This window comes from Natator depressus, chromosome 4, assembly GCF_965152275.1.
Source record: "Natator depressus isolate rNatDep1 chromosome 4, rNatDep2.hap1, whole genome shotgun sequence".
Classification (NCBI taxonomy): Eukaryota; Metazoa; Chordata; order Testudines; family Cheloniidae; genus Natator; species Natator depressus.
The window spans coordinates 6,355,166-6,368,464 of NC_134237.1; the positions used below are offsets into that span (position 1 = coordinate 6,355,166).

At 41.3% G+C, this 13,299-nt stretch overlaps 1 protein-coding gene across 35 annotated transcripts in view; it reads left to right on the forward strand.

Moving 5' to 3' along the window:
- ADGRL3 (adhesion G protein-coupled receptor L3) overlaps positions 1-13,299 on the forward strand; it is an 804,652-nt gene that overhangs the window by 698,595 nt on the left and 92,758 nt on the right. For all 35 annotated transcript variants that reach the window (XM_074950298.1, XM_074950299.1, XM_074950303.1 and 32 more), the window contains 2 exons: positions 1,059-1,125; positions 2,594-2,685. In XM_074950298.1, coding sequence (XP_074806399.1) covers positions 1,059-1,125; positions 2,594-2,685 — 159 coding nt within the window. The remainder of the gene's footprint in view (positions 1-1,058; positions 1,126-2,593; positions 2,686-13,299) is intronic.

Genomic DNA, 13,299 nt, shown 5'->3' on the forward strand with positions numbered 1-13,299 from the left:
TGGACAAAATGACTTCCTGAGGTTCCTTGCAGCCCTACGTTTCTTGGATTCCTTGTGGAGTTCAGTTGAGTTGACTAGGACCCAACCCAGACCCAAGGATCAGAACTGCTGTCTTAGGCTATATACTCTCGGGATAAATTGATATGCACAATTGTAGTCACTTTATTTAATTAGGAAATCCACGTAATTTCAAGGGTAAAAGTATTTTTTTACAATTTAGTAGTTTTTCCCTTATAAACACATCTTTAATGAGTAACATGACAAACATGACAAGACATTATTATTTTAAACATCATATGTAGCTTCCTCAGAATTTATATTCATCTGTCTTGTGACTAGTCACTTCCATTTTATCTTCCTGTCATCCTGAATGAACTAGGAATGGAAATATAATTTCCCAGGGGCCTTAAAAATTGGGGAAGTATTAAGTGCAGCTGAAATTAAGTGATTAATAATTTAGTTTTAGGTCATGAATCAGCTTTATGTGATACTGAAGATCATTTGCAACCTTAGAAACACTGGGGGCAACAAGGCACTCGGGAGGTTCAGGGCGGTAAAACCTCTAAAGTGAGGCTGCTGAATCTAATTAATCTAATCTTCAGTTCTCCACTACCAAAATTTATTTCCTTTTTGCACCAAATTTGCTCAGATCTTCTTGACAGAAAAATGTCAGCTCACTTGACAATTGACTGGCAGGTTGTGTTGCATTATAACTGGAGAGAAGAGCAGAGATTTAATGGCTGCTCATAGTTCCTCCTGACCCCCCCCCCTCTTTTTTTTAATATAAGGTTTTCTATGACAGATGCAAAAGGCCTTAGCAACTAGGCCCTGTGCCTTTTTCCCCCCTGCTTCCTCCAGAAGTAATTATCTTCCTCCATCAATAGCACTGTCAGAAATTGGGCACATAATTCAGCATTTAAATGAACAAGCAATGTAATATTTCCTGTCTCCCAGTGGAATGTTTTGCAGTTCACATTCTTCTCTGTCACTCGCTCAATCTTGATGTATGTCCTGCGCTCAGTCCTTGAATGCCTTCTATCCCCTGTGTTTCATTACAGATGTTGGCTCAGACTTGACACTTACTTCATTTGGAGCTTTATAGGACCAGCGACCTTGATAATTATGGTAAGAACTCCTAATTAACTACTCCATCTCCCAGGTCAAGAAATAAAACTTTCACTCTGTATCTTGAATTTACATAGATTAATTTGGGAAAAGCATGTTCTTATCCCACCTAACACAAGCAATTAGACACTCATTATAAGAGAGTGCATTCTGAAATACTTGATCAAAACCTGTTGGGGAAAGGAAAGTATGTTTCAGTACGAGTTTGTGCTGTGGACACTTGCTCAGAATAGTCTCTTGCAAAGCTTGTTTGATGTTATCAGACGTTTAGAAGCGCTGGTCTCTATTTTGACACCACTGTATGCTCATCCCTTTGAATTGCAGAGTGAAGCAGTACATCGTTTATGCACAAAGGGAAATCTGAAATAGGAGCAAAGTCAAAAATGGAAAAGATTTTTTTCTCTCGCTTTAGAAGTTAAAACAAAATAAGTGTAATTTCACAGTTAACACGCTTTGTCACCACATCAGATAACATAGCAACAAGGTAAAGAACCAAACTTTAGAGACAGCTGGAGTTTGCCCATACTGAAATCACTACAATATGGCTTATATAAATCATGTTTTGTTTTAAATATGAAGTAGTTCGGCCAACACGGCGAGGAATGAGCATACTCATTTCAATGCAGATGTTGTAGTTGGTTCTTATTTCAATCCAGAGTGTTTCATTAGCCGTCCAGGTTGGGGCCTGTGCCACTTGCTAAATCTGTAGTGACTATCATATGTCACACACAAAAACAGCCCAGTTGTGTGCAAATCAGGGGATCGTGCCGTTTGAAGGATGTAGTGGCTTGCGTATTTTATACGTTTCTGTACAGAACCATTCATCTATATTTTTATTAAATACATTTATAAAAGGCCTCTCCCTCTGTGATTGCCACCTCTTGTCTGGGTCTTTGGTAACTCATTTCCAATCACTGGGAGCCTCTCTAGCATAGAGCTAGTGAATCACAACCTATCTTTTACAGCATAGACCAAGCTCCTTTTCTCGGTCATTATATTGCAGTGTGTCTTTTTAACAGTCACTTGCCCACGCATCTCCCAAGTTACGCTGTATTTGAAAATTTATACTCACCCCTACCCCGGATGAAGGCAGGCCTTGTGGCCCTTTCCACGGGAGCAGGTGAACAACAAACCTGGAATGGTTTGTCATCAGTATGCACCACAAAGCCACAGAAGAGCAGTTACAGCAAAGATTTTTAATTTTCTGTAACATCACTTGAAACGCTGCTGTTGGTGTAAGGGCTGGCTTCATCCAGCATCTATTGTATTGCTGTTCTCTCATTCGGCAAGCTGCCTTGCCTTTATAGAATACTAGGCAATCATCTATGATTTAGTCTCTGTAAAACTGTAGTGAGAACTAATTTCCCAGAGCAACTCATCTGTTACAAAGAAAAGACTCACTCCCCCTCCCCCCCCTTCTGCTATGTAACACAACCTTTTCCTTTCTTTCTTTTTTTTTTCATTCCAGCTTAATGTAATCTTCCTGGGGATTGCTCTCTATAAAATGTTCCATCATACTGCCATCCTGAAACCTGAATCCGGCTGTCTCGACAATATCAAGTAAGTGGCTTTTCCCTCCAGTTCTCTCTCTCTTTTGCTGTTTACAGCTCCCTTACTCTTTGAACAGAGTATACTGTAACAAACCCTCTTGACAGAAATGACAAGAAGGGGTGAGGCATTGTCTTTATCTCATGTCAGCCTGTTTTTGACTGCAGAAGTGGTTTATAATGAGCAAGAACGGGTGGAGGAGGATGAAGGCCTGTCTGTAAAGGGCCCTGGTATTGGTGTGTGTTTAAGACGAGCGGTGGCCGTTTTCATTCAGTTTTGCATAGCACAGTTACGTGTGCCCGCACTGAAAAAGACAACGGCCAGGTTCTTTAAAGTAAGATGGAACTGCAGCCAATGTCAGATGGAATTACAATTTGGCAATTATTATTTCAGTACTGTGCAGAAAAGGAGTGGAAGTGTGGATTGCTGTTACTTCTCTCTGCTTTGAGTGCCACAGCCTACTTCTGATTTGTTTCTCTGCAGTAGATTTATTGGCTCAAATTCTGCCCTCAGTCCAAACGTAAAGTAACCCATATGGCTTTAGTGGAGCGCCACTGGAGTTCCTAAGATCAAAATTGTGTGCTCTCTGCACAGCACGTATATTGTCCTTTACTTTGGTGAGCATCCAAGGCACGGCATCATATTGTCTAGCTATTGATTGAATAGAATATTAATGCCCGGCAGTGCCTGCCTGTGACAATGCCTATGGCTTTAATTGCATGCTTTACAAACGCAAGTGAGATTTCAGGTGGCAGTGCGTGATAGGATGTGGAGTGAACTAATTAATAAGACCATCTAATGAACTTTGTGGGGAGGAAATGGTCGGCATCAGCACTTCATTGTGTAGAGAGCAAGGCAGAACAATATCTGACTCCACTAAAGGGCTCTCTCATCCCCTCTTTGACAGGTGGGAGGAGGGAGAGGACGGGAAGGGAACTCATTATATAATGACTGAATAGCACGTTTCTCCAAGAGGTTATTGTCGTTGCGGCTGTATCTGCTCTCACAGATGGTGCTTTCCTTTAAACTAGGCCAGGCCTCTCCGGAAAATTCTCAAGCTGGACAGGGGTTTGAAGTGCAACAGCAGTACCCCCAGCCCAGCTTTCCGATTCCAAAGACCAGTTGTTTGTAGCAGGGGCGGGCATGGCGAAGGGCAGCGCTGAGAGCCGCTGGAAATTGCAGAAGGGGAGCGAAAGCTTTGCAGAGTGCCCCTCACCCGTCCCCACAAAGCTCCAGTGACCCCTGAGTGTAACCCCTGAGATGTGGGTGTTCCCGATAATTCTGCAGAGGTGGTGAAACAGAGCAGCGACTCTAAGCATTAACATGCAATCGGCAGAGGAGGGGAACGGAGTGGTGCTTCGCCATAGACCAAGCAGCATGGCCATGAGGCATCTCTGCTAGGGAGGGGGGAGCCTAGGTTGACATGTGAAGAGGAGGGCATTCTGCTAGGATGCTCTGAGCCCCATGGGGCATAGCTATACTGGTGTAAGGAGATCAGCTTTCTAGGAAAAGGATTTTGTTTCTGGTGTAACTGTGCCTACACTAGGGCTTTTGCTGGCATAGCTATGGCGGCTACTGGGTGCGATTTTTTTCAAACTGCTAGCCGACATAGCTATGTCACCAAACTTTGTAGCATAGACTACACCTAAGATTCCCTGTGTTTTGTCTGGCTCTGTGCAGTTAATAAGCCCACGTGCCCTGCCCCTTTTGCCCCTCCACTAACTCCCTTCCCCAAGGGAGTAATAGGTTGGGTCTTGTATCCCTTCAGCCTCACACTGTATTTTTTCTTGTAGTTTTTCCCTTTCAGTTTTTTCCCATGATGCCCCATCTCTTGTAGATCACCTATCCATACTGAACTTTCATTTCAGGGTCAGCAGTATATGTCTCTCTGCTGGGTTTATTTCATTTTCTGTTAATACAGCTGGCGCTTCCTTAGATGTCCTGGGCAATTAGAATGATCTCTTTGAGCAAAGCCTGTTTCTTTCTATATTCTCAGCCTCCACTTTGCAACGCAGATGGAAAATCTCTGGGATAAGAGAAGAGTTTATTTGGAAAGGGAGATTCCTTTGACAAACTGTGGCAGCCTAAACAATCACTTGTCCATAGAAGAGGCTGTGGGTGCAGGGAAATGGCTGAGCTCTCTAAGATCCCCCTTTCAGCCCCTGCTCATGAGCTCCTAAATGCAGGACATTTCCCAATGGCTGGTGGAAGGTGAGAGCAGACTGTGGAGCTGCCAGATCCACCAGTTTTGGCTCCTGTTTGCTTGCAGAAGCAGAAGGTACATGGTGCCCCTGGGAAAGCAAGGTGTTCTGGCATGGGGAACTTGGATGTACAGGTGATATCGCGACAAAGAAGCTTGCAAAGTTTGATTTTATGGGTGGTATCTTTTACATCCATTTCCAGTCCCTTACTGCTGTCCATTCAGTTCAGGGACACTTCACTGGCACAACAAGTGTTGCCAAAGCCACTGTAAGAAAAAGCCACTCCGTTCAGGTATGTGACAGGTTACAACCCTCCTCCCTCCCCCGCCCGCCTGGGAACATGGTTATATCCTGTGTTTCAGCTGTGATCCCCTTTGGCCATGTGTCATTACTGTCCATTCCTGATCTGGTGGCAGGCTGATAGGTACCACAATGCCCCCTCTTCCGTCAGCACTATTTCAGACTCTTGGCTATATTAGGTACTAGGAACAATCAGTCCACTTTAAGAGTGTAGATGATCCAAAGCCCAAGTCAGTGGCAGTCTTCCCATTCATTTCAGTGAGCTAAGGATCAGCTCTTAAATCAACAATACATTTAATAACACTCGGGACTAGCAATTTTACTACTTATATTATATCAGCTGTGTAGACTTGCTGTCTGAGAAGAATCTTTTCAAGGTCACCTGTCCAGAAAGCTCAGAACTTTTCTAAATTAAAATAATAATAATAATAATTAATAATAAACTAATATAATAATTAAGGCAAAGATAACAATAAGCTACTGAGTTATCTTTGCTTGTGCTAATCTCTAGTACCTTTGTTAAAATGCCAGGCATTTATGTTACAGGTTATGTCAATTACTGTGTCATTGTAAAATATTTTATAGGTTCTTTGGCAGATGAGTGTCTGTTCCTGATTTGACTGAATTAAAATGCTTTGAAAACACAAGCAATAAAAATGTTTTAAAACACCTTACTGATATCTTTCCAAACCTGTTGCTTCATTACCAGTAACATTCTTCATTTTAAAATATGTGAAAGACAGAAACTCAATCTATTTAACTTGCCTGAGAAAAGATTAAGAGGTTACTTGATCACAGTCTATAAGTACCTATCTGGAATTAGAAATTAGATTCAGGCTAGAAATAAATATAGATTAATAACACTGGAGGTAATTAACTATTGGAATATCTTATCTAGAGAGGTGGTAGATTTTCCATCACTTGAAGTCTTTAAATCAAGTTTCCTTGTTTCTTTCTGAAAGATATGCTCTAGCTCGACTACAAGATATGTGCTTCATTCCGCAATCACTGAGTGAAATGCTATGGCCTAAATTGTATAAGAATTATATAACAATATAATTAGAATCGTCCTTTTTTGTCTTAAATCTATGAAAACAAAAACTTGTAGGTGCCAAAAAATTCGGCTGACCTCTGTGAGCCTTTAGTGTGGTTCCAAAATGTTAGATCGCTGATGAGTATTGTTTTTATTTTGTTTATTTTTTGTAAACAAATAAGGCCTTTTGTATGAAGAGCTTGGCTGTCATGCTTGTATGACAGCTTTACAGCATTAGGGGAACTGAATGGAAGTTTGTTCTCCCACTTCATTTCCTGTTGCTGTTCTGCATTAAGCTATGACAAAGTTCTCGCAACATAAATCCTCAGCCAACTTGACAACTACAAAATATTCAAATCCCTGTGGCGATGTAAAAATAAAAGCTGTAAAATATTTGAATAGGCAATTAATAAGCACCTTGGCAATCTGGTGCTTGCTTATGTCGCTTTAAGGTTGGAAATACATTATGAAACATAGAAAATGGATAGCCAAATAACTCCACTTAAGCGAATCAACTTGATAAGCCCTGTGATGTCCCCTGGGGTACCATGAATTACTGTGCCAACAGAAGAGCCATTGAAAGGGCAGCGTCTGAGCCAGGTGCTGTATGGCTGAAGGATTTCTGCAGAGTTGCAGAAATAAACATCCCGAGCCTTAGACCATGAGGTACAGTGGCTTTATTATTGGGCTAACATGGCAGAATCTGAAAGTCCAGCCATTTAACTCTCAGCATCCATGAGTTATGCTCAAAGAGTCAAGGAAACACCTTGACATTTAGATGGATCAGAAGCCGCCTCATTCTCACCCATGTTACCTTTTCCAGCTTGACAAGCAGTTTTCAGAAAGATAAATCGATATTCTGTTAGTTTGTAGCTTTAGGTCAGTGTATAAAGCCTTCCCCTGAGCTCTGTCCACTTGCTTGTCCTTGGTCTGTGTTCTCATTGGAACAGGGGGCACGCTCCTTAAGTGTTGGGAAAGAGTCCAGCACAGAGTGCGTGCTACCAATAATAAATAAGTCCAGCATTCTGTCTTGGCTCTTCAGGCATGTAGTTTAGTATGGAGAGGTAGCAGACTTGCCCTGGTCTAAGCCAGTCTTGGTCTGCCTTGTAATTCCAAATGAAAAGTTTTCATCTTTTATGGGAAAATGTATGATTTCATGGAGAACCCATAAGCACTTTAGGGCAGGGCCAGTGTCTACATCTGTGGGGGAAATCCTGACTCTGCTGATGTCTATGGCAGAACTCCCATTGACTTCCACAGACCCAGGGTTCACCCTATGTTTATACCATGCCTAGCACAATAGGACACTGTGCCCTAGCTGAGCATTTGGGCACCATCATGATGTATGTATTTAGTAATTGTAACAAACAAGTTTGTAACTGGGGTCTTTTGATAAAGCTGATTTTAACTCTCTCGTCCCCTCCTCAGTAAGTTTGAAAACAAAAACCCTCTTTGTGTTTTCAAATATTTAGGGCTCAGTCTCAGTGAAAACTAGGATTGCTTCAGAAGGTTTTAAATGAATGGAATATTATGAAATGTAATAAAGAAATAAAATGGCTCCATCTGGGTTTTAGCCCTCTTCCCTGCAGCATTCTCACTCTTTAAGTTGTTTAAGTCATGTGCAGTGTTGCCAGTAAGAACTACCATAACACGTGTTCTGTAGGTGCTGATCGCTAAATTATTAGGTAGAGCGGTGGGTAGATTCGATAGTCATGGCCATAAACTTGTGCCCACAAAATTGCTGCCATTGAAAAGTATGAAGGAGTCTCAACAGGCAGAGGAAAGAAAAAGCCAGCTGAGAATGTCTCGACTAGTTCTGTCAGGACGAAATTCACCTCTGTGCCATGGGCCCATTTTGGGGGTTTAAATGGGCTGGAGTGGTGCATAGACCTTGTGCATGAGAATGAAATTAACTTTCAGGGACCAAAGCAAAGGACCTAGCAATGGTGTATTGCTGTTATACACTGCTCCGTCATAGATGAGTGCTGTCCACTATCCTTCCAAACTCACTGGGAGAGTGTATTACATGTAGATGGATGGATCTTCCAAGCTGGGGATTGTGGCAGCATGAGGAGTGCCCAGCTGGTGAAAAGCCAATCTATCTGCCTCTTATGCCATGCCCACGCTCCCATAGCCTCTTGCATGGAGATTAGAGAGAATGGTATAGAACAACATTGCATTCCAGTGATCTCCAGCTGGGAGATGGTCCCTGGCAGGGAGGCATTGCTGCATGGAACACTTTAGAGCAGCTCTGACACTGCTCTAAAGTAGATTGAACCAGTGCAGAGCCAGCCATGGGATCAGGGAGCCACAGTTAGTCCCTGTGCAGTTGTCCCATTGTGCCCACTGGATGCTGGGCACGAGAGAATGTGGCCCAGATTTTCAGGGGCCTGGTACACATGTGTATTTTTTGATACTCACATGAATCCAGAACGCCTTATAGACCAAAGGATCGCATCTCTTTGTGCAGTTAGGCCCTGATCCAGCAAGGTACTTTACCACAGGGGTAGTCTCACTGGTTTCAGTGGAACCATGTAGAGTTAGCCACATGTGTCAGTATTTTACTGCACTAGGGCCTTGATGCATTCTCTTCTCCGCTGGCTGTTGCAAACACTGTGACCTGCCAAGGCTTGTTCATGTTTTCAGACATTTTCCTATTTGTTTAATATCTGTTCTTTGTGAAAAAGAATGTTATTTCCTATAACCCCCGCCCCCCGTCCTCCCCAAAGGCTGTAACACAATTACATTAGGTCGATAAGAGGCATGCTCCTTAATCAGAAATATTTAAATAATGGTTATTCTGGTCACAGTACTGTTAGAAGTGGAGGGTGCTTATGTTCTCCCCTTTGGATTGCTTTCCTCATCCTACTGCCATTTGAATTACTTTGTTTGCAGTCTAGTGTCACTGGGAATTATGCATGACATCATTTTGGGGCCGTTACAGTAACAAAAACTGATCCTATTATGAAAGTATTGGCTCCAGGGATGGAATGATTATTTGATTAATAAAAGGCAGATTCTGTAATTAGTTTGAAAGAATTCCTCAATGATATTGGACACCTGCCATACCTAAAGTTATGCAGGAATCTTAATGTGCTTCCGAATGGCTGGAGGGGAGGGATTGAAGCATGCTTCATCATTCCAGAAAACGAGAGCCCATAAGTCATGCATTCTATTTTTTAAACAGGGTAACATATTCTTTGAAATCTCAGTGTGTTGTCCCCCCCTCACCCCCACCCCTGCCACTCCCACACTTTTAATTGTCCTGCTTTCTATCTGTGGTTAGATTTGCTAGCATTCCATTTAGCCAAACTGCTGTCACTGACATTTTCCCATGGTGCAATATGTGGCTGTGAGGTTTTATTTTATCTATTTTGGAAGGGTGAAATATATGCCTTTATAGCCAAGTGCAGTTACAAACCCATGGAAAAATGAAGCCGTGTATCAGGAGTTTTCAATTTGTTTTAACTCTCCTTCCCTTTTTCCGCGCATTTTGCGCCACTGTCATTTTATAGACCTAGTATACAAAACCCGTCTCAAAGTTCGCTTTAAAGTCAGTTGGAGGCCCTTTAAAACACAGTTAGGGTGGGCCTTCACAAAGAATAAGAAGTAGGACTGGAGAGTTGTGTTCTGTGAAAATGTCCATCAAAGGAAATCTCGGCACATACAAAAAGCATCGTCCTCGGAATTTATTTTCCATTATGTTAGTTATTGGTACCCAAACTTTCCACTTGTTGGTTAGTTCAGTTTTTAAAAAGAGAGAATTAATTAGGGACCTCAAGATAGTTTTATCCCAGCATTAAATCCTTTTACCTACATTTTATTGTTGTTGCAGCTTGCTTGCTCTGTGTCAACCTTCTAGCATTCCTCTTTCTTTAGCAATACAACAAACACTGAATAAACAAACTCAGGTTCCATTGGATCATTATTTATTCTATTTGTGCTATTTTCTAAGCGAGAAAGAATGGTGTTAGTTACTGAGGCCCCAATTCAGGAAAACATATGCTTAAATCCCATTGAAATCAACACTTAGGTGCTTCCCTGAATCGAGATCCTGAGGACCTGATCCCACACAACTGTGAGCCCTGTTATAATAATTGGGCCTACAAATTTGTGATAATTGGTAAAAAAAATTAAGGAATCGAAATTGCCATGTTGAATGTTAGGCCTAATTGATAGGCAAAATAATGAAGGGTAGTCTGTTCCACCCACCATTCCCTTTGTGGGTCCTTCAAGAAAGAGCCTTTTTTGGAGGGAAGGAGAAATGAAATTTTAAAAAAAGGGAACAGAAGATGGATGCTACCGGTAAAGCAAGTTTCACCATTATGGCTGCTACCTACATCATCTCCTGGGATCTCAGGCCTTCATCATCTTAATCCTAAAAAATGTCCTAACCAAACCAAGCCAAAGAAAGGTACCTGAATAATATCACCACCTATCCCAGTCCAGCCAAATCCAAGATACCACCTAATATCAAATCAAATGGAATTTTAATCACAGCTCCATCCCAGCTCAAATAACTTCTTCTCTCTTCCCCAAAAGGACAGTTGTTACTACCTTTGATACCCTCTAAGAGACGATCAAACAGGGGGCTTTTCCTTCTAAAACTCTCTCCAGCTAAAACGAAAAGAAACAAAAAAGTCGTTAAAATGAAAGCCTTATTTAATACTTTACATTTCAAATGTTTTAACTGTTTTTCCTTCTTTTCTGTCTCTTTCTTACAATTTTTTAAAAAACATTAATGATGTTTGCAATAGTACTAAGCAGACTGAAGTCTCTATATACCAAACCCCAGGCCTTGTTTAACACTGATTTAATGTTAAGCAGTAACTGAGTTAGGTTAACACCTTTGGCCCATTTATTCCATCTAAATTAATACAACAGTGCATCCAATGGGATGATGAACATCCTCAGTTCCCATTGAATTCCACGGGAGCTGAGGATGGATCGAGCACTAAAGTTTTACAGACCAAAAAAATAGTCCTTTCAGAATTTAATTTAAGGGAAACCAATTTCTCTCAGCCAACTACAATAATTATTTTCACACTCTTGAATCATTTGTCCCACAACAAGAGCCATATTTCTCATCTCACCATTGTCATCTGAAGGGAGACATCTGGTAGCCTAGTGCACGCTAATAGATTCTGTCACATAAAACAAGGCAGCACAAAATGCGATTGCGGGATAGGGAGAATGGCTGTTTGCCTGTTTCCATAGGGGGGTGCCAAGAGCAGCCAACTTTCCAAGCTGTGGCACTCATTGCTTGGGAAGGAAAACCGGGCCCCCATATTCTCTCGTTTTTGGCATCCAATTTTAGAAAACTCTGGCCTAATTTTCAGAGGTGCTGATAACCCACAACTCCAGTTGAAGCTCCTTACAACTTTCACTCTTATCAGCTCTCCTGGGATGTGTTGAATTCTTGTGGTTTAATCAAGTGTCTCGCAATAGTTAATCTTTTTTCTTAAAGCCCCAGCTTCTGGAGTCATGTGCTTATGTGAGAATTGCAACGTTCATTTAAAAATAAGTTTCTAGTCTTCTATATTTGCAGAAAATATGCTTGGAAATGTGGGTCCTAAAGGCTCAAAGATGGGAGGCAAAGAAAAGAACCACCATTTCTTATTGTTTAAAAAATCTCTTGATTTTTTTAAAGCCACTCCTATATCTTTTGCTGGGTCTGATTTATGATTTTTTAACATTAGGGATAGACCAATCTGTACTTCTGAAAATCACATTCTGGTGTGTAAATTTGGGCACCCAGAAATGAAGCCACTAAAAATGACAAGCCACTTCGAAAAAGTGCCCATCTAACTATGCTACCCATTTTCATGTTCTGTTCTCCATTGATTGCCAAGGCAGCTACAGCTTGTGATTAAGTCATGAGTCCGTAGATGGCACATCTGTTCATATTACTACAGCCATGAGAAACAACTTCTTTTGAAATTAACTGATCCAACCAAAATACAGTGACCCAAATCCTGGAATGTGTTGAGCACCTGTAACTGCCATTGAAGTCGGTGCATTTCATCGATGATGTATTATATATATGGTGTAGGTGTAGTAAAAGCTCATTTTCATATTTTAGTTATGTACCATATTTAAAGACACAGTTGTGAGTAGTTCAGGCCCCAAAATTAGGGTTTTTAAAAGTACCTAGAAAACCTTTAATAAATAGAAATGAAATTGAAAAGAAAAAATAATGCAATTTAAAAAGAAAAATAAATATTAATCTACAGAAATGTTTAATACAATCTGTGCTCAGACACAGCATCATGCAAAACAGAAAGTGAAACTGATGGATCCAGTTTCATATACCAGTCGGATTGAAATGCGATAAAGTAAACAAATTGCTTTCAGGGCAGTGAAAAGTAAGTTAGATTCTAATTTTTTAAGCTTCCTTCCACTTTAATAATAAGAGAATAGGTCAGTAATGTTGGTAAGGATTTTTTTTAATGCTTTTTATGTTGAATGTCATTTTACCAAAGCCAGATTAATTTTTCAGTAGTATAGGTGTGTTTTTGAAAACAAATGAAAATACAAAGATAATAGAGATCACTTTTCATATCCATATATTAAATCTTTGTTAATTTCTGTAGCAATTTGTATGATCACCTGAAGACACAATTCTTGGAAATGGTTAGTGGTGCTGCAGGCTCTGGCAGTAATATTGTACCAGCTTCCGATGGGGGCTCATCTTGCAGAAAAGAAACATTTTAATCCTTCATTACTTCTGCACTGACAGTTGCCTATCAACATGCAGCGATCATGCTGTATAACTTTCCGCCTGTGGCTCCGTCCTACAGGGTGCTGAAGGCTGCGGAGAAAAAGTACCAGAGAACCAACGTATTCGTGCTCAGAGTCTGCTCAGCCCAGCACCTGAGCCGAAAGGCTTGGTTGTAAGGCCCAATCCGGCAAGGCATTCAGCACCCCTCAATTCCTGTCACTGGGGAAGCGAGGATGATCACTAAGGATCGGGCCCATTATTCCGAGACCTGTGCACAGTGCTAAATAATGGGAGATTTTGTGCACCCACACCAAGCCCTCCTGAGTATATCCGGGAAGTGGATGCGATGGGAATGAGCCAGGGCACCACCC